This window comes from Puma concolor, chromosome D4, assembly GCF_028749965.1.
Source record: "Puma concolor isolate L17-30 chromosome D4, mPumCon1.1.hap2, whole genome shotgun sequence".
In the NCBI taxonomy this organism is placed as follows: domain Eukaryota; kingdom Metazoa; phylum Chordata; class Mammalia; order Carnivora; family Felidae; genus Puma; species Puma concolor.
The window spans coordinates 74,878,911-74,896,488 of record NC_141679.1 but is presented as its reverse complement, the minus strand read 5'-3'; the positions used below and the strand labels follow the sequence as shown (position 1 = coordinate 74,896,488).

The following is a 17,578-nucleotide window of genomic DNA, read 5'->3' as shown; positions in this document are numbered from 1 at the left end:
TACGGAAATAGCCAGAATGGCAATAACAACAATGCCCACCTGATGGTGTCACTTCCCTGGTTATAACCCTTCAGTGGCTTCCTGGTTCCTTGCAGAGGGAGTCCGGGCTCCTTGATGTAGCCTCCCTGAGCTTGGCCCAGCCTCAGATCACCTCTACATGCCTCACACATCTTCCCACCCCACCCCAGCCTTCCTGCAATGTGCTTCCTCTGCCAAGAACACCCTCACCTACCACCTTTACCTCCCTGCTCCTACCGGCCTCTCAACTCCCCAACCCCCAGAATCCCTGCACACTAGATTGTTCTCACTTGCCTCCCTAACAAGACTACAGGATTCCTTTGCGTGGGTGCCCAGCATGGAGACTGTCACTGAACTGGCGATTGCCCCACTCCAGCACCTACGCAGACCCCTCTCCTGCTCCAGACAGCCAGATCAGCAGAGGGTTAAACAACTGCTCTGGCCTTAAATCGGCCTTGGCACTGGAGAAGCAGGTGGCCCAATGGTTAACCAGATTCTTTCTGGGCCTGTTCTCAGTTCTGCTCAGGAACTCAATCCAGCCAGGTCTTCCCAGAGCTGAAACCTGGGCCCCTCTCACCCCTTCAGGAGGCCCCCCCCCCCCAACCAGGGCCCTCCGATGCCAAGTAGCTGGAACTGCCAGGGAGGGGAAGCGGGGGAGGCAGAGGACAAAGCCGGAGGAGGCATAGGTGGACAGTAGGAAGGACCTGGCCCATGCTCTGCCAGGCTTGCCGCTCCCGTCCCTGTCTCCCTAGCCCCATCTGTGTACCCAGGAGGCTGGCCTGGGTGGTCGCTCCTGATAGGAATGGACAAGAGCAAGGGACCCTCAGACTCCAGACCCCCCTAGCTAGGGGTCCCCTTGCTGGAGAGGGACTTTTTCCACCACAGGTAGGGGTGGGTAAATCTTTAACTAGTTAGCCCTGGGCAGGCCCAAGCCTTTCCGGATGGCTGGATGCCTGAGAAGGGGAAAGGGGGTGGGGGGTGTAAGGCGTGTATAGCCAGTCCCAGTGTGGTGGAAAAGGGAGGGTAGCGGGAGAGAAAGGAAGGAGACTCGGGCGGAGCTAACTCCGGGTGTGAAGCTGGCCATGGAGGAACGCGGGTCTCCCGACGGGTAAGGAGAGATTCTGGGAGGTAAGAGGAGCCGCTGGGCTCAGGGATGGTAACTCACGTTGCGGCCACAGGGACCCCGCGCGGAGCCTGGAGCAGGGGCCAGAGGGGCCAGAAACGCCCATTCAGGTGGTACTCAGGTAGGTATAGGTTGGTTGGGCGGGAGCGAGGAGCGAGGGCGATCGAGGACGGGGCCGATGGCGTCATCGGGATGGACCTCTGCCTTCCCACCGGACCCCAGAGTGCGTCCCATGAGCGCGGCGGAGCTGCGTCGAGGGGAACAGAGCGCGCTGCACTGCTCGGGGACCCGGACTCTGCAAGTGAGGAATCCCTCCCACCCACTGACCCCCAACCGCCCCCCCCACCCCCCGTCAGAAACCTACCTGGAGACCCCTCAGTCCCTTCCGGGGCAGCTCGGTCCCAGGCCCCAGCCTCTGCCCCCCCACCCCGCCGGCCCCCGAGCCCCGCCCTCCCTGGCTCCGCCCCCAGAGTGCCCCGCCCCCTCCCCAGGTGAGCCCCCCCGGCGGCGGCCCCGACGTGGCGTTCCGCTTCGGCGCCGTGCTGGACGGGGCGCGCACGCAGGAGGACGTGTTCCGGGCGTGCGGCGTGCGGCGTCTGGGCGAGCTGGCGCTGCGCGGGTGAGTGAGGCCCCGGCACGGCCCCCCGCCCCCCCACCCCCAGCCCTGCGGGCCGCCGCCGGGGTCCAGCCGCGCCTCTGCCGCCCGCAGCTTCTCCTGCACTGTCTTCACCTTCGGCCAGACCGGCTCCGGGAAGACCTACACCCTGACCGGGCCTCCTCCGCAGGTGGGCCGAGCGCAGATGGAGCCCCCGAGGGTCGGGGATGGGGGTCTCGCAGACGGTGTGGACTTCCAGGGGGAAGGGCCTTCGTGCGGCCCAGCCCCCTTTATTTGCAGACAAGGAAACCGAGGACCGGAGAGGTAGAAGGCGCTTGCCCGATGCGGAGCTACTTTTGTCCTCCTTACTTAGTAGCTCTCAGTTTTCTTCATCTGTAGACGGAGGCGAATCGTTCTGATTCGATATTCTACGGGAACTTGGTTCCTGGCGCAGAGTAGGGCCGTCCTCCACAAAGGGTAGTTATGACTGGTTTTGTGTGGGTGTGCCGGGATGATCGTGACCCACCCCCTGGCTCAGCTGTTTCTGCTCCCAGGGCGAGGGGGTGCCCGTACCCCCCAACCTAGCCGGCATCATGCAGAGGACCTTCGCTTGGCTGTTAGACCGGGTGCGGCACCTGGGAGCCCCTGTCACCCTCCGCGCCTCCTATTTGGAGATCTACAATGAGCAGGTGGGGGACTGAGATTGAATAGACAGCCCTCCAAGTAAAAGAACTATTTCTCTCCAAGGAGCTGGGGTCAAGGGACAGAAGAGGCTGGGGGACTGTGTCGGTAAGGTCTAGGGGTTGATGGAGCACGGGCGCAGGGCCCCTGCCCTCACCGGCCACCCTCCTCTCAGGTTCGAGACCTACTGAGCCTGGGAGCTCCCCGGCCTCTCCCTGTTCGCTGGAACAAGACCCAGGGCTTCTATGTGGAGCAGCTGCGAGTGGTGGAGTTCGGGAGTCTGGGGGCCCTGATGGAACTGATGCAAATGGGTGTGTGCTGCTTCGGGGGCGCTTTGGGGTGTGGGGGCGCCGGTTCCTCAGCTGTTCACTGATGGTGCACTCGGAGCCCCTGGCCGGAGCTGTGGGCTGAGAGGACCCTAGTGGGGGAAAAGGGTCAGCAGACCACAATTCAGACACAGCCCAGGGATGGACCCCGGCCCCACCCCAGGCCTGGAGATTCTGCTGTCCGACTGCTGTGTGAACTCTTAGAATCCTGATGATGGGGTCATGATTGGGTAGAGCGGAGTCCGGGTCATGGTCTCCTCTCCAGCCCAGAGTCTCTGCCTCTGTCAAGCCCCATTTTTGCCCCTTGAAGAGGTCTCCCCACCTCAAGGCTCTCCCCTTCCAATCTCTTCCCCTCCACACAGCAAACCACATCCCTCTGCCCCCTTCGGACCTCCAGACCCTTCCAGCTTGTTGAAGGTAAAGGTCATACCTCTTAGGCTAGCCTGTGGTGCCCTTCTGTTCCAGCCTCGTTCATTTATTCATCAAATATTTATTGAGCACCTACCCTGTGGCAGGCTGTGGGGACACCGGGACTCTGGGTTCTGGCCCCAGAGTTGTACCATGCCTGGTAGCTGATCTTTCTGCCTGAGTCTCTCTCCCTCCCTCCACACAGCAACAGAAGAGATGTTTATAAAATGTGAACCTGATGGACGTTCTTCCCCTCAGTTCTCTCCATCTTTCTTTCACCTGTCCGTGCTGGAGGCAGGCCTCTGTGCCTTTGCTTGGGCTGGCCCCTCTCCCAGGATGTCCTCACTGCTTTTTCTTTATTGGTGACCACCTGCTCCTCCTACCAGGTCCAGCTCCTGCTGTTTTCCCCCTCTAGGTCTTAGCCGTCGACGGAGCTCAGCTCACAGCCTGAACCAGGCCTCCAGCCGAAGCCATGCCCTGCTCACGCTCTACATCAGCCGCCAAACCGTGAGTGTCCCCACTGGGGGAAGGAGCTGGCCCAGGACCACCCGGCAAGGGTCTGCCGCCGGGTGTATAAACCAGCCGGGGTGTGTGCAGGAGATAATAGTGGAAATCCTTGGCTTTGTGACTCTGATGGGGACAGCCCCTCCCAAGTCCCCATCGACCCTGATCCTCCTACCCCACAGATGCCTCCAGTGGACCCTGGGGAGCCCCCCGTTGGTGGGAAGCTGTGCTTTGTAGACCTGGCCGGCAGTGAGAAGGTGGCGGCCACGGGATCCCGTGGGGAGCTGATGCTTGAGGCAAACAGCATCAATCGCAGCCTGCTGGCCCTGGGTGAGGCCTGGGGCCAGCTGGACTGACTTCCTGAGTCCCTCCTCTGAGCCGGACCCAGAACTGTCCACAGTGGGGGAAGCCAGGGGAGGCGTAGGGGAGGCGTAGTAGGGGAGAGTCAGGAGCTGTGACCCAGGAGCCACACGCCTCCTCCTGGCCTCTGCTTGCTATTGACTGGAGCCTTCCCTCTTAGCACTTTATTCATGAGTCTGTAAACCCTGAGGGTCTGTAAAGGCACATTTTAACTGGGGAGGTAGAAACACTCAGGTGCAGAGTATGAGCCCTCAGACAGTCAGCCTGTCCCATGTGCAGTTGGGAAGACTGAGGCCCAGTGAGGGGAAGGGAACTGACCTTCCCACCCCCGCCCCAGGTCACGGGGCCTTGGGAGCCTTCAGGGCTGGGACGCCAGCCTTCCTCTGTGGCATGTGTGGGGAGATTTTCAGGAACTCTTCTTCATTCAGCCCACTTGTCAGATATTTCCTGAGCCCCTGCCGAGTGCCAGGCCTGTTGGTCAGGTTCTTTGGTGGCACTGGGGATCAGGGGCGGACAGGGTCATCTGTGCCCTCAGGAGCCCCAGTCTGGTAGCAGAGGCCAGTCTGACTGAGTGACAAGATCTTGGGAAGGAGAGATTTTCAAGTCACACAGGCCTGGGCGGAGATGCCAGCTCTGCGTGAAGCAGCTGGGTGGCCTTGGGCAACGGGTGTAACCTTGCTAGCCTTGTTGTCCCCGCCCAGGTCACTGCATCTCCCTGTTACTGGACCCACAGCGGAAGCAGAGCCACATCCCCTTCCGGGACAGCAAGCTCACCAAGCTGCTGGCGGACTCGCTGGGGGGACACGGGGTCACCCTCATGGTATCCGAGAAGGGCTGGCAGGAAGGGATGGCTCCTGAGGGAGAGGGTCCCAGAGAGGAAGGAACGCTCAGCGGCAGCCCTCCCCAGGTGGCCTGCGTGTCCCCTTCAGTCCAGTGCCTTCCCGAGACTCTCAGCACCCTGCGATATGCAAGCCGAGCTCAGCGGGTCACCACTCGGCCACAGGCCCCCAAGGTGAATGGAGGGAGACCGGGCAGAGGTGTGGGTCGGGGAGATGGTTGGGGATCAGGCAGTAACGGGAGCCTGAGTCGGTGTCGTGGGAAGTCTGGGATGAGTCACAGTTGGGATTAGAGTCAGAGTCCTGATGATGGGGTCGTGATTGGGTGGGGTGGGGTCAGGGGTCATGGTCAGGATTAGGGCATGTCTAGGGGTGTGGTCTGATTTGGAATATGATTCAGGGTATAGCCAGGATCCCAGTTGGTACCGTGATTAAGTCTGAGTTGACTTGGGGTCTGACGTAGTGTCTTGTTTGGGGTCAGAATCTGGGCCAAGGCCTGGACAGAACTGAGTTTAAGGTTGGATTTGGAGCAGGCTGCAGCTCAGAGCAGGCCCTCCAGGCACACAGCTAAAGCTTCCTGGTACTTTGACACGATTAGGGCAGGGTGCCTCCTCCAGGTGGATGTCGTCTTGTGCCAGGATGCAAGGCTGGCACGTGAAGCATGGGCTAGATCTCAGGCTCTGCTCACCGCCCCTGTAAGCGCTTGTACAGTGCACAACTTGTACAGCCGTAAACAGCGGTTCTGGGCCTCTTTCTGGGCAGTCACCTATGGCAAAGCAACCCCAGCGTTTGGAGATGGAGATACTGCAGCTCCAGGAGGAGAACCACTGCCTGCGGTCCCAACTGGGCCAAGTACACCCCAAGGGTATGAGCTCCCCAGGGGCAGGGGTGGGGTGTGGCTGGGGCTCCCATGGATCCAGCCACCGTGCCCTTCCCCCCCGACAGCCTCAGGGCTCAGTGGGGCCCGGGTGGCCTGGGCCCAGCGGAACCTCTATGGGATGCTGCAGGAGTTCATGCTGGAGAATGAGAGGCTCCGGTAGGCTCCCCCTCAGCCAGGGGGACTCTGTGCCCCGCCCCTCACTTCTATGCTGCTTCCGCCAAGCTGCCCCCCTCCCCGGGTCCTTGGCTACCCTTCTGTCCCCGCTTTTCTCCTGGGGCTTGTACTCCACTGCAAAGAGAAGGGCTGACCCGTCCCCCTACTGGTATCTCTGCCTCCTGTCACCTTCCTGGGGCCTGCTCTTCCCAGGAAAGAAAAGAGCCAGCTGCAGAGTAGCCGGGACCAGGCCCGGGACGAGCAGCGGGTCCTGGCCCAGCAGGTGCACGAGCTGGAGCGGTGAGCACGGCTGCCAGCCTGGAGGCAGGCCTCGGGACACAGGGCAGGTGGGAGGAGGTGGCTCCGTGAAGCGGTCAAGAGTCTGCCCTCTGGGTCCGGACCACCTGGGTTCAGAGTCCGGCTCTGCCGCTTACCGGCTGTGAGACCTTGGGTGACTTGTTTTACTTCTCCCTGCGCAGCCTTCTTCCTCTCCTATGAAATGGGGCTGAGATAGGTCCTACTTGGTAGGGTTGTCTTAAAGTTTGGATTGAACGAGTTCATACGTAAAGCACTGAGAACGGTGCCTGGCACGGCTGAGTGTTGGCTAAAAGGGGGACTCGGGGACCAGCCTCGTGGTTGGTTTTCAGACCGCAGGCATAGACCCCACCGTCCTTTCCAGGCGCCTCCTCTGTGCCTGCTCCCTTCACCTGCCAAACCCCGGCCCAGCCCCACCGTGTCCCTGTGTGATGGCACCAGCTCGCCCCTGCCACGTGAGTCTCTGGCCGGCCCGGTGGGGTGAGGAGCAAGAATGTCACAAAGCCTCTGACGTGCCCTGTTGCAGGCCCTGCCGCCCCTCTGCTCCTGCCCCTGCTGTCACCTGTGCCCCTTGTGCCGAGCACCGTTGGCCCACTGGGCCTGCCCACACAGGGGGCTCCAGCTGCCACAGGTAGGAAAGGCCAAGGCGGGGGAGGGAAGGCTGGGAGAGCTGGAGACTGTGATCCGGGGGGGGTCCGTGGCCTGGGAGGCTCCAGAGCTCCAGGGTCCCCGGCTGGATCGTTGGGGTGAGGGGCTGGCTTTGGGCTCCCACCCAGGGTTCAGAAAGTCTGTTTGCTTTGCCCGCCCCCATCCTGCCTTCTTACAGGAACTCACTGTCCCGCTCGCTTATTCATTCACTCGCATGTTACTCATTTCCGTGTTCGCTTACTCACGCGTTCACTCATTCAGTACCTGTCCCCTAAGCTCCTAGCTTCATGCCAGCCTCTGTTCTGGGCACCAAAGATTCAGACATGACATTGGATTCGAACAGACATGGTTCCTGCCCGCAGGGAGTTCCTCATCCCCAGAGAGGACATTACAAGGCCTGCCCACTGCCCGCAGAGAAAGTGACCAAGACCCTGCACTTTGACGCCCACCTGACATTCTTGGTGTCCCGTGGGGCATGTGTGGCAGGGATGGTGGCGCCATGATGGCACCAGGAAGGTGGAGCACATAGAGGCAGGGTCGCCCAGTGCGGGCTCTGGTCTTTCCTGCAGGTGTTTGGCCCTAAGACCCCAGGTGGCCTGGCTCTGTCTGCCCAGCCCCCACCCTGGGCACCCCCATGCAATCCTGACTCTGCTGAGTTCCTGAGAGAGAGGTGGGCCCAGCCCTTGGGCACTGGGATGGGGGAGGAGGAGGCTCGCCTGAGGAGCCGAAGGCTCACCTCCCACCGCCCAACCCACCCCGGGCTAGGAGTCATAGCGACTGGACTAGGACCCGAGTCCTGGCGGAGATGTTGATGCGAGAGGAGGTGGTGCCCTCTGCACCGCCCCTGCCCATGGGGCCTCCAGACGCGTCACCAGTGCTGAGAGGTGAAGGAGAGAGAGAGGGCGGGGCCCCTAGTGTTTTTGGTGGTCTTGGGCCAGAACTCACCCTGTCCAGACCTCAGTCTCCCCCCTTCTGGAACAGGGTGTGTGCTGCGAGGCGATCCATAAGATCCTTGCAGTTTCCAAACTGGAGTTCTCTTCCTAGGGCCACCTGGTTGTCCACACGCGTGCAGGAGCCCGTGGTGTTGGTCGAGGGGGAGGGGGACCGCCTGAGGCTTCCTCAAAGGGTGTTAGGGCACTGAGGGGTCTGGGTGGGGCGGGCCCGGGGGAGCACAGGCCTCGGGTCTCACTGTGCTCCTTAGGCGGGGCTGCAGTTCCAAACCTGGCCCGGAGACTGGAGGCCCTCAGAGACCAGATTGGCAGCTCCCTGCGACGCGGCCGGAGCCAGCCACCCCCCAGCGAGGGTACACGGAGCCCCAGCCGAGTCCTCCCTCCCTGCTGAGGGCAGAACACACCTCAGAGACCCCCGTGTGACCCTGGTCTGGGCTCTGCGCTCCTGGGTTTCAACCTCCCCATCTGTGAAATGGGAACAATGGCTGCCGCTTCCCTCTGCGACTGAGCTGGGCAGGGGAGAAATCCTCAGGGCTGTGGGTGGGGCTGTGGGGCAGTTTGGGGGAGCAAGGGGAGGGTGCCACCCCAGACTGTGAGAAATGTGACTGGATCTTCGAGAAACCAGGTTGCAGGTGGTGAAATAGACGAATAAAGAGAGGTGTCCGCTCCAAGACTGGTCAGTCATGTCTCCGGGTGGCCAGGCACTTCCACGTGGGGGGTCACAGAGAGGAGGGGTTCTCGAGGGAATCTGAGGAGGAGGCAAGGACTCGTGGCAGAGGGGTGTGCCCCCTCTGATCAGGAATATTCCAGGTTCCCATCCCCTTCATATACAAGTTTTAATTGAGCTGCTACTATATGCTGCTGGGCAGATGTGGGGAAATCGGATGGTGAGTGTCTCCACGAAGGAGGCCTGAGGGACCCTGGTTCAGGCTCACTCGGCTGTGTATGTGCCGGTGCTGGAGGGATCCTGAGGTCTGAGTTCTGATGCCACAGACTTGCTGAGACCTTGGGCAGACCCTGAACCCTCCTTGGATCGCTTTCTGGTGTTCAGCCAGTTAGATGGGGCGTGAAGCTCCTTGTCTGTTGAGTTCAAGTGCAGGTTAGGAGGTGAAGGGTATCAGGATTCCTGGCATAAGTACTCAGTAGGATGCAAAGGGGCTCCAGTTAGGGGGAAATCCATTTTATAGTTAGGGAAACTGAGACCCACAGGGCTCATTCCTTCCTTTGTTTGTTCATTCATTCGTTCATTCATTCAGCACTACTGGCCTCAAGGCAAATCAAGGTGGTGAACAGGACTGACAAGGGATAAGCCGGCTTTGCCCAGGAAGCTCACAGGGGCCAGATGAAAGGCAGGACGTGTGACTGGGCATTAAGGGTGTTCAACAGTGGAGAGTTAGTGGAAGGCCAGCATTCACGGAGGCAGAGTCCAGGATGGGGGGTAATAACCAGATGCCACAGACCCACCGGGCTTCGCAGGGGGGGCCGTGGTTAAGTTCACGCATAGCACCACACACGTTCAAATCTCGCCTCCTCACTTAACCACGAGTAATCCTGGGCAAATGACTTCACTGCCCTGAGCCCGAGTTGTCTTATCAGCAGAATGAACACGATAATAGGACCTCCTCACTGGACGGTCCTGGGGATTAAGTCCCCTGAGAGATGGCAAGAGTAACAGCACAAGGCTTTGCCTGTTGCAGAGCACTTAGCCGAAAGCAACTTTCAGTCACTATGGTCATTTGATGAGATGGACACCCTGGGTTTGGAAAAAAATTCGTTCAACAAGTACCTACCAAGAACCCACTTTGGGCCAGCCTTGAACAAAGCATGAGAATCCTTACCTTCATAGAACACAGGAAACAAGAAAGTGGGCAAAAATGCGTGGGAACTCGGTGATCAGTACCATGGAGCACAATATAGCCGGGAGGGCCCTCTACCAGACTGGGTGCCGTTCTAAAAAGGGGTATCAGGAAGGGGCTCGTGCAGGGAACATTCATGCAGAGACCTGAAGGGGGGCGGGAAGGTGAACCTGGTTAATGCCATGAAGTCACTTTTCTCTACTCTAGGTAATTTTGGTGCCACCTCGGCCCCGGGTGGCTCGGCAGGTTTGAGCCCGGGGTTTCTCCCCTCCCCAGAGCCCTTATCTCACTCACTGTATCATCGGGGCCTGCTTGCTGGGAGGCCTTCAGCCCCAGGCGGGGAAGGCCCCTGGCACTGAGCATGAGAACCTTCCTCAGCTGCCTTGGGAGGGTGGACAGGGACCACCCAGGGGGACCCTGGCTGTTGCTGGTTCATTCATGTTTGGATGATTCCTCCTCCTGCTGGAGCCAGCCGCGGTTTTCCAGTCTCCTAGTCCAGCAACCCCCACACTTCACTTTCCCAGAAATAGGCTCAAGGGGACCAGTGTCCAGCACCCCATCGAATAGGCCACGTATCCGTCTCTCGGTCAATATCCTCACTCTAGAACTACCACTTGTCCAGAATCCCGAAACCCGGGAGGAATTTCAGAGGACCCCAGTGATGTGTCCAGACACTTCACGTCCAGGGGTCCTTACTGAGAGCTTGAGGACTCCAGAGGGCACCTCTGGAACCCTGAAAGCTATAGGCCTTCCTCAGGATGCTAGAATTTGGGGGCGGTTCTCTGGCTCCATGAAATAGGGTAGTCATTGTCCAGAAGCTTAGAAGGTCTCTGGTACATCAGAATTGAGAGAAGCTCTTGGAAACCCTGAAGCACTGTAGGAATTTTCCAGAATCCCAAATCCTTAAATGACCCCTTGGAAATTTTAAAACTTTGTGTAGAAATTGGGAGGGATTCTCTGGACTCATTGGCTTGGGGTGGAGATGTTCAGCAGAGCTGGCAAACCTAGAGATCAATCTAGATGTCTGGAGCCCTGGTTGAATTCTCCAGGTCCTTGGGGACCCCACCTGTCAGCCAGTGTGGGAACAGGAGCATGGCTGGAGGCATCACTGGAGGACAGGCTTTAGGAAGAACATGCCTGTGGGTCCTTGTGTTTCAAAGGCCGTGAGATCTCCTCTGGGCGATCCACCCCAAGATAGACCCCGAAAGGTGCAGAAGGCCTGAGAGAGTGTGAACGGCTTCTCACTCCTGTCTCTGTCTGCTTTGGCCACACCAGCCTCCCATCACCTCCCAGATGCGTCCTGCCTTGTCTCAGGGTCTTTCTTCCCTTTGTCTAATGACACATTTTCCCCATGCGGTTTTGTAACAGCAGGTTGATTTCGGCCCCTGTGAGGAGGGATATTTTGTGTTCCTGTAGGTGACTTTTTCCATCGTCCTCTCCTTGTTGAGCTTCGAAAGATTCCTCTTCTTTTTTTTTTTTTTAATTTTTTTTTCAACGTTTTTTATTTATTTTTGGGACGGAGAGAGACAGAGCATGAACGGGGGAGGGGCAGAGAGAGAGGGAGATACAGAATCGGAAACAGGCTCCAGGCTCCGAGCCATCAGCCCAGAGCCTGACGCGGGGCTCAAACTCACGGACCGCGAGATCGTGACCTGGCTGAAGTCGGATGCTTAACCGACTGCGCCACCCAGGCACCCCCTCTTCTTTTGTTTTAATGGTGGGGCAGGGCTGTGCAGATGGGGGCGGTCTGGCTATGAGACGAAGAGTGGCAGCCACTGGGAGTTGTAGACAGGCCACGAGCTGGCTCAGGACCAGGACGGGAGTCAGGAGACGGGGTTTGCAAGCCTGCTGTGCAGCAGACCTACTGTGTGAGCCACACGAGCCCCGCCCTGGCCATCGCTGGCATCTGCACTGGCGGGCCAGCAAGGAGGCCCTTTGCAGGTTGGCCAGCAGGTGTTGTCCTCGGGAGCCTTCATTCAGCCCGGGGCTCTGATCACACGGTCTCTCACTGGTCACCTTTACTAGGTCCTGCTTCAAGGCCGGGCCTGCTTTACCGGTGGCCAGGGTGGAGGTCCGGGCGGTCTCCAGGCTGCTGAGCATTGGGCAAACCCAGCCCCTCTCTCCACTCCAGTCTGCCCAACTCGCAGCTGTGAGAGCCTGGGCAAGGTGGGTGACCTCTCTGGACCTCAGTCTCCTCCTCTGTAAAGTGGGGATAAGATTGATTTATCCAGTGAGAAGTTAATGAGTGCTCATAGAGGAAATGATAGGAGGACTAAACGAATCCATATAAACTGGGACAGAGCTCGGCACATGGTCAGTGCTATGTAAATGCTAACGATTATTACCGTTATTATTAATAGTGGGTGCTCTCGGCACAAACATGCAACGTTCCTGTACTTGCAGGAGAGGAATTGTGTCAATATCTGCTCTCTGGTTATTTCAGACTCGTGAACTTGTTGATATTCGTTCTCCTGCCACCTTCTCACAAGGTGACCGATTCTTCTCACGTGGATTCTTGTAGGGAGAGGGTGGCCATTCAGGACCGTTGCCCAGTGCCAGAGCCGGGGAGGAGTCCTTGTTGCCCCTTCCCGGGGGGAATTGAGAGAGATTCATTCGTCTTCATTGAGTAAGGGCCAGAGGGACTTTCCAGAGTTCAGCTTGCCTCGAGGTTTCGGAAGAGAGCTATTTTAGTCCATCTGAGGACATGGGGTGACATCAGCTCAGTCAGCCGGGAGTCAGGGCAGGTCCCTGGAGGTCCTGCTTTAATGGACAGATAAGACCAGCCTCCAAAGAGCAGGAAAATGCCTGTGTCCTCTTCCTGGACACGGGCAGGTCTTTGGAAGTTCACTCCTTTGGGAAAACCCTTTCTTCAGTGGGCAGTGGGCCACAAACTGTCCCCTGCACGTCAAGGACACTCAGCTCCAAAGTGTCTCACTTTGTGAGCCACTTCTCCAGGCTAAGCCCACCTCCTCCACAAACAGGAAGCTAGGCTGACAACATCCGAGGGCTCCCTTCCCTCCGCTCTCTTCATGGAGCGAGAACACCACGTGTCCCCTATTATTTAATCTCCCACACCCCGTGAGCTCTGATCAACCCCATTTAACGGAGGGAAAAACTCAGGTCCAGAAAGGTGAAGTCACTTAGGACCGAGCAGGGAGGAAGGGGGCGCAGCCGTGACCGGAACCCAGGTCTGTCTGGGAGCACAGTTCACCTGCTTGACCACCACTCTGCTAAACGAAGCTTGGGAGTCCTCCCGGCCATGCTACACAGACTAATTCAAAATCGGGGACACAAGGAAAAGCCACCACAGAGCAAAGGCTCTTTGCTTTTTGGACGGTGTCTCCCAGTCACTCATTGACCATTATTTAAGGACTTGGAGTAGTGATTCCAATTTTCCAGGCTCCCTCAGCTGCCTTCTACTTGGGTGGTCCTTCCTGGGGTCTGACGTACATTCTCCTTCACAGTTTTAAGTGAGTCCCTCGGCATATGTTCACTGAGCACCTGCTTAGTGGCCAGCATACTGTTAGGCCCCAGGGAGGAGGAGACGGGTCAGGTCTTGGTGTGGCAGGCACGGAGCATGCTCTTGGCTGGAGAAGGGAGAAGCAGGCTCGCGTGGGCCTGACTCCTGCAGTGAGGAGTCCAGTGAAGGGAGATGACCCCACCCCTCTGCTCCAAGGGTCTGAAAGAGCATGGCCCAAGGTCCTATTTATCAGGGGACAGGGTCTGGGAGGCCCTGAGAGTGATGTAGGTGTCAGGGAGACAGATCTGCCTTTGAATCGCTACTCGTTGGCTGGGTGACCTTTGACACCTGTTTACTTGAGCTCTTAGCCTCAGTTTCCCTATCTGTAAAACAGCAACCATTGTTGTAAAATGATGGAACCTGAATAGGATTCGTTAAGATGTGCTCGTGAGGCGCTCGGCATGGGGCCTGCTACCTCCATAGGAATGTAAGCAGCCTTTATGGTCCAGAGCAGTGGTACCCAGGCTGGTTCACTGGGAGAATCTTTCAGGAACCGGTTTCTAAAAGGGCCCCACCTAAGCATCCAGCTCTATTAGCTAGGCTGGGATGGGCAAGGTAGAAGCTGAACGCTTTACACTCCCCAGGGGGGCTTAAGCGGCCTTGGGGCAAGGCAGGCGGGTTCTGGAGCTAGTTCTGCAACGTCTGTGGGCCTTTGCTCTAGGCCTCTGGCTCCTGGTCTCTATGGAGCACACCAGGGTGGTCTTTCCGGAAGTTCTCTGCTGCCCTCTAGTGGACACGGGGCACTCGTGCCTTCCAGCAGTGTAATTCCTGCCACGTAATTCACTTACGCTGTGCTAAGTGCCTGTGATGACACGGGTCCCTCCAGTGCGTACACTTGGGGAGTAGGAAGGACTTTCACAAATGTCCCTCACTGAGCTCTTATTTCAGCTGTGTCAAGCGAGGTATCATCTCCATTTGCAGGTCTAGATGAGGAAGGTGGGGCCGAGGAAGGAAAGGACTGCCCCACGGTCACCCAAGCAAGTCACAAGGGCTGGGACTCGTCTGTAGGTGGCCCAGCTCTTTGGTGGGGAGGAAATAACAAAGTCTAGAAATAGGTGAGCAGTGAGAACATCCTTTCTCCCGATGGCAGGTTCTGGGGTCCCGGGTGCTGCCCACCTCCAACTTCACCATGAATGGACAGGTTACACTCTGAGTCCAAGGGAACTGGATAGAGTCAGGTATCTGGGAAAAGGTCTGGGGCTGGATACCTCCTTGTGGGGAAGGAAGGTCACCCTGCCATCTCCTTCCCCTGTTAGCAGAAGGCCCAAACCTTGACCACGCCCTCTGGTCTGAGTCCCAGCCGGTGTCTCTGATGTCCCTGTTGGTCCAGTCATCGGGTCCTTCCTTCTTCCTGGAAAAGCTTGTAGGGAGTTTCTTTCTGGGCCTCCCCCGATTCCAAATCTGACCGGCCATGCCCTCCTGAAAACTTGCCGGCACTCCCCACACGCTCCAGACTGACAAGCAGACCCCTCGGCCAGGTGTCACAGTCCTGCCTGCTGGGCCTCGGTCCCCTCCCCGGCCTCGCTCTCCCCACTTGTCTCTCCCCCCAAGCTCCAGCCCCGTGGTTTTGATGGTTGTGGGTTGGCTGGTTGTGTTTTGCTTTCCAAACGCATCTCTGTTTCTCTCCATTGGCCTCCTCTCTGGCTGTCGTCGTCCCTCTTTCCGGAACACCCTCTTCCCTCCTTGGGCCCCTGCGCGCTTTTGTCTGGCGAACCCCTCTCTGGGTTAGACTCCCCTCCCCTGGCCGCTGCTCCCCGATCCCTGCAGGGACCATCTGTCTCCCCATCCTTTCCTCCCTCCCCCCGCCCCCATGGGGAGTGAGCACAGGGAGGTCTGTCATATGCTGCATCATACCCCCAGCGCCAGGCACAGAGTGCGGACCTGGTGAATGAAGGAGTAAATGAGTAAGTGATGGGAGGAAAGCCTGAGCACTAGAGTCAGGCCCATGTGGCCCCCAGCTCAGCCGTAAGCTGGGGGACCTTGAACAAGTCCCACTCCTTCCCTGAGCCCCAATGTGTTCATCTGAAAATGACCTTCCATTCCTGCTGCATGGGGCACATCTGAGGCGCTGAGGCCTCCTACGTGGGTAGGTCGTCCCCCTGGTTCCGGAGGTGGCCAATTCCTGTGCACTCTTGGGCTCTGGGGCCCCAGGAGGGCAGGGGCCCCAGAGCCTCCACCCTCCTACCCTGATGGCCAGAGGCGGAAGAGGGGTCAGCACCCCCAGACCACTGCCGACCTTGCATCCTGTGGCCCAGGGTTAATTTTTAAAAAGCAGCTCAAAGTCCACATGGGCTCTGGAAGAGTTTGCTCTCTCTATTTGCTCTGGTTAATAATCTCAAGAGGGTAAACATCCCGGGAGGCAGGAGGAGAGATCGACATCCAGGCCTCCGTCCTCCCCCAGGAGAGGCCGTGTGGCTGAATGAACAGTCCCCTCCAAAAGAGACAAGGATTTTGTGTGCCCCAGCCTTCCCGGGGGGCCTGGAGGGTCGACAACCCTGATGCAGACCTGCTGGGAAGGTCAGATGAGCCGTGATGGTGCTGTGGGCAACCTTCAGGGGAGGGCTCTAGTCCTATCGAGTCACTGTTATTTTTTCATTTTATACCAGCTTGGTTTCTCCAAAAAGACACCTGGAGCCCATCACGCATACAGGGCAGTTTACAGAGCACTTTCACACACTGCCTCACTTGACCTCTTGGCAGACAGAACAGGGACTGTTATCTTCAGTTTACAGATGAGGAAAGTGGGCTTCAGAGAGGGAAAGTCATGCACAAAGCAGAAAAGAAGCTTTGGGTTCCGGAAGCTCAGGGCTTCCGGTTCCCAGTTCTCTGCCTCTGAAGTCAGACTGCCTTCTTACCACCACCGCTAGCCAAACCATAAAAGACCGAGAAACTTTGTGAACAAGAGGGAAGGTAATTGTCCCAGAAATCTAACCTGAGACGGTTGCTGTGGCTAAACTTGGAACGTGGCTTTGAGCTCCCTGGCAGCCAAAGCAAAAAGGAAATGCCATCAGTAGCCAAGCTGTCAGTGATGGAGCAAAGGAAACACACTCGCTTAGGAAGGGAGACATCCTTGTTCCCGATCCTGGTCAAAGAAGAGGTAGTGGGTGGCTCTTACAGAGGGACACGACATACCATTTGTCAGTGCTACTGTGCGGGGAAGAATTCCTGGATTCTCACACAAGCGTGGGTCTTGCTTTTGGAACCCCCTGTCTGTAGGGGCCATGCCCAGCTGTAGCAGGGGGCCTAGGGTGAGTATGGAATGTTCTATGCCAAGAACAGGGAGGACGTGAGGACAGCAGCTCTGACTGCTGGGAAAGAGATCTTCAAGGAGAGGACCTATAGTATCACTGGCAAGAGTCTGAGCTTTGGAGACAAACAGACCTGGGTTCTTTAATACTCTCATTTAAATTGCTTCATGAACCCTAAATAGTTTCCTAAGGCTGCCGTGAACAAAGTATCGCAACTGGGTGGCTTAAAACAACAGGAGTGTAATCTCTCACAAGTCTGGAAGTTAGAAGTCTTGACACCTGATTGTCAGCGGGGCCACGTTCTTCCTGAAGGTTCAAGAAAAGAATCCTTGCTTGCCTCTCCCTAGCTTCACACGGCCGTCTTCCCGGCGGGTCCCTCTGTGTCTGTGTGTCTGAGTCTCCCTCCCATGTCTCTTATGAAGACACCAGTCATTAGATGCAAGGCCCGACCCCACCTTAACTAATCACGTCTGCAAATGAGGTCACGTTCTGAGGTTCCGGACGCACGTGAATTTTGCAGGGGACGCTTGTGTTCAACCTGCTATCAACACATTCAGCTCTTACCATGTGCCAGACATTGCCCTAGTGCTTTGCCAGGTGTAATGCCCACACCCTCCCAACCGTGCTCTGAGCCAGGACCTGTTCTCTCCGTTCACTGATGAGGAAACCAAGGCGCTGGGAGGGAAAGTCACTTGCCCAAGGCCAGCAGGGATGCAGTCTGCCTCCTGAGTCCGCACTCTCAACCACCAGCCGCTGCCTCCTGTCCCAGCAGCGCTGCGTCCCAGCAGAGAGGCCCTGGGCAAGGCACCTTCCCTCTTGGAGACTCAAGTCCCCCAACTTTAAAGGGGAAAAACAGCACCTACTTTCTAGGGCTGCGGTGGGGATTGAGCTCAGTTCTGCGGTGTGCATGAAGTGTTGGAACAAAGATGGCACACAGCAGGTTCTCGGGGAGCGGGAGCTGCTGTCATCATCATTCCTTCTATTATTTGCTCGGGCTGTGGGAAGCCAGGAGTCAGATGGGGAACTCTGGGGACACGATGCCTGAGTTCTCGTCTGGGCTGTGCCTTAGACCTCCCTGCGGTCTGTGCTACAGAAGTCATTTCTTCCCCCTTGGGTCTCGTTTCTCACGTGAGGAAGGGGCCCAATCAGGCTCATTC

General features: G+C 57.9%; 1 protein-coding gene across 6 annotated transcripts; it reads left to right on the top strand.

Annotated features, from left to right (window-relative positions):
- The first annotated feature begins 538 nt into the window (after window positions 1-538).
- KIF12 (kinesin family member 12) lies at window positions 539-8,468 on the top strand. Of its 6 annotated transcripts, none has more exons than XM_086683802.1 (19): window positions 969-1,126; window positions 1,197-1,262; window positions 1,364-1,442; window positions 1,633-1,760; window positions 1,851-1,926; window positions 2,291-2,425; window positions 2,593-2,728; window positions 3,567-3,658; window positions 3,838-3,985; window positions 4,717-4,835; window positions 4,923-5,027; window positions 5,614-5,716; window positions 5,797-5,887; window positions 6,098-6,184; window positions 6,564-6,654; window positions 6,726-6,830; window positions 7,417-7,517; window positions 7,613-7,731; window positions 8,061-8,468. In XM_086683802.1, the coding sequence occupies exons 1-19, from the start codon at window positions 1,101-1,103 to the stop codon at window positions 8,186-8,188; spliced, it is 1,935 nt and encodes a 644-aa protein (XP_086539928.1). In that variant the 5' UTR covers window positions 969-1,100; the 3' UTR covers window positions 8,189-8,468. The 6 variants fall into 6 exon arrangements, with proteins under 6 accessions (XP_086539926.1, XP_086539928.1, XP_086539927.1 ...); XM_086683801.1 differs by having other exon boundaries at window positions 8,049-8,468; XM_086683800.1 differs by lacking the exons at window positions 969-1,126; window positions 8,061-8,468 and adding an exon at window positions 539-903 and having other exon boundaries at window positions 7,613-8,013.
- Window positions 8,469-17,578: the final 9,110 nt, after the last annotated feature.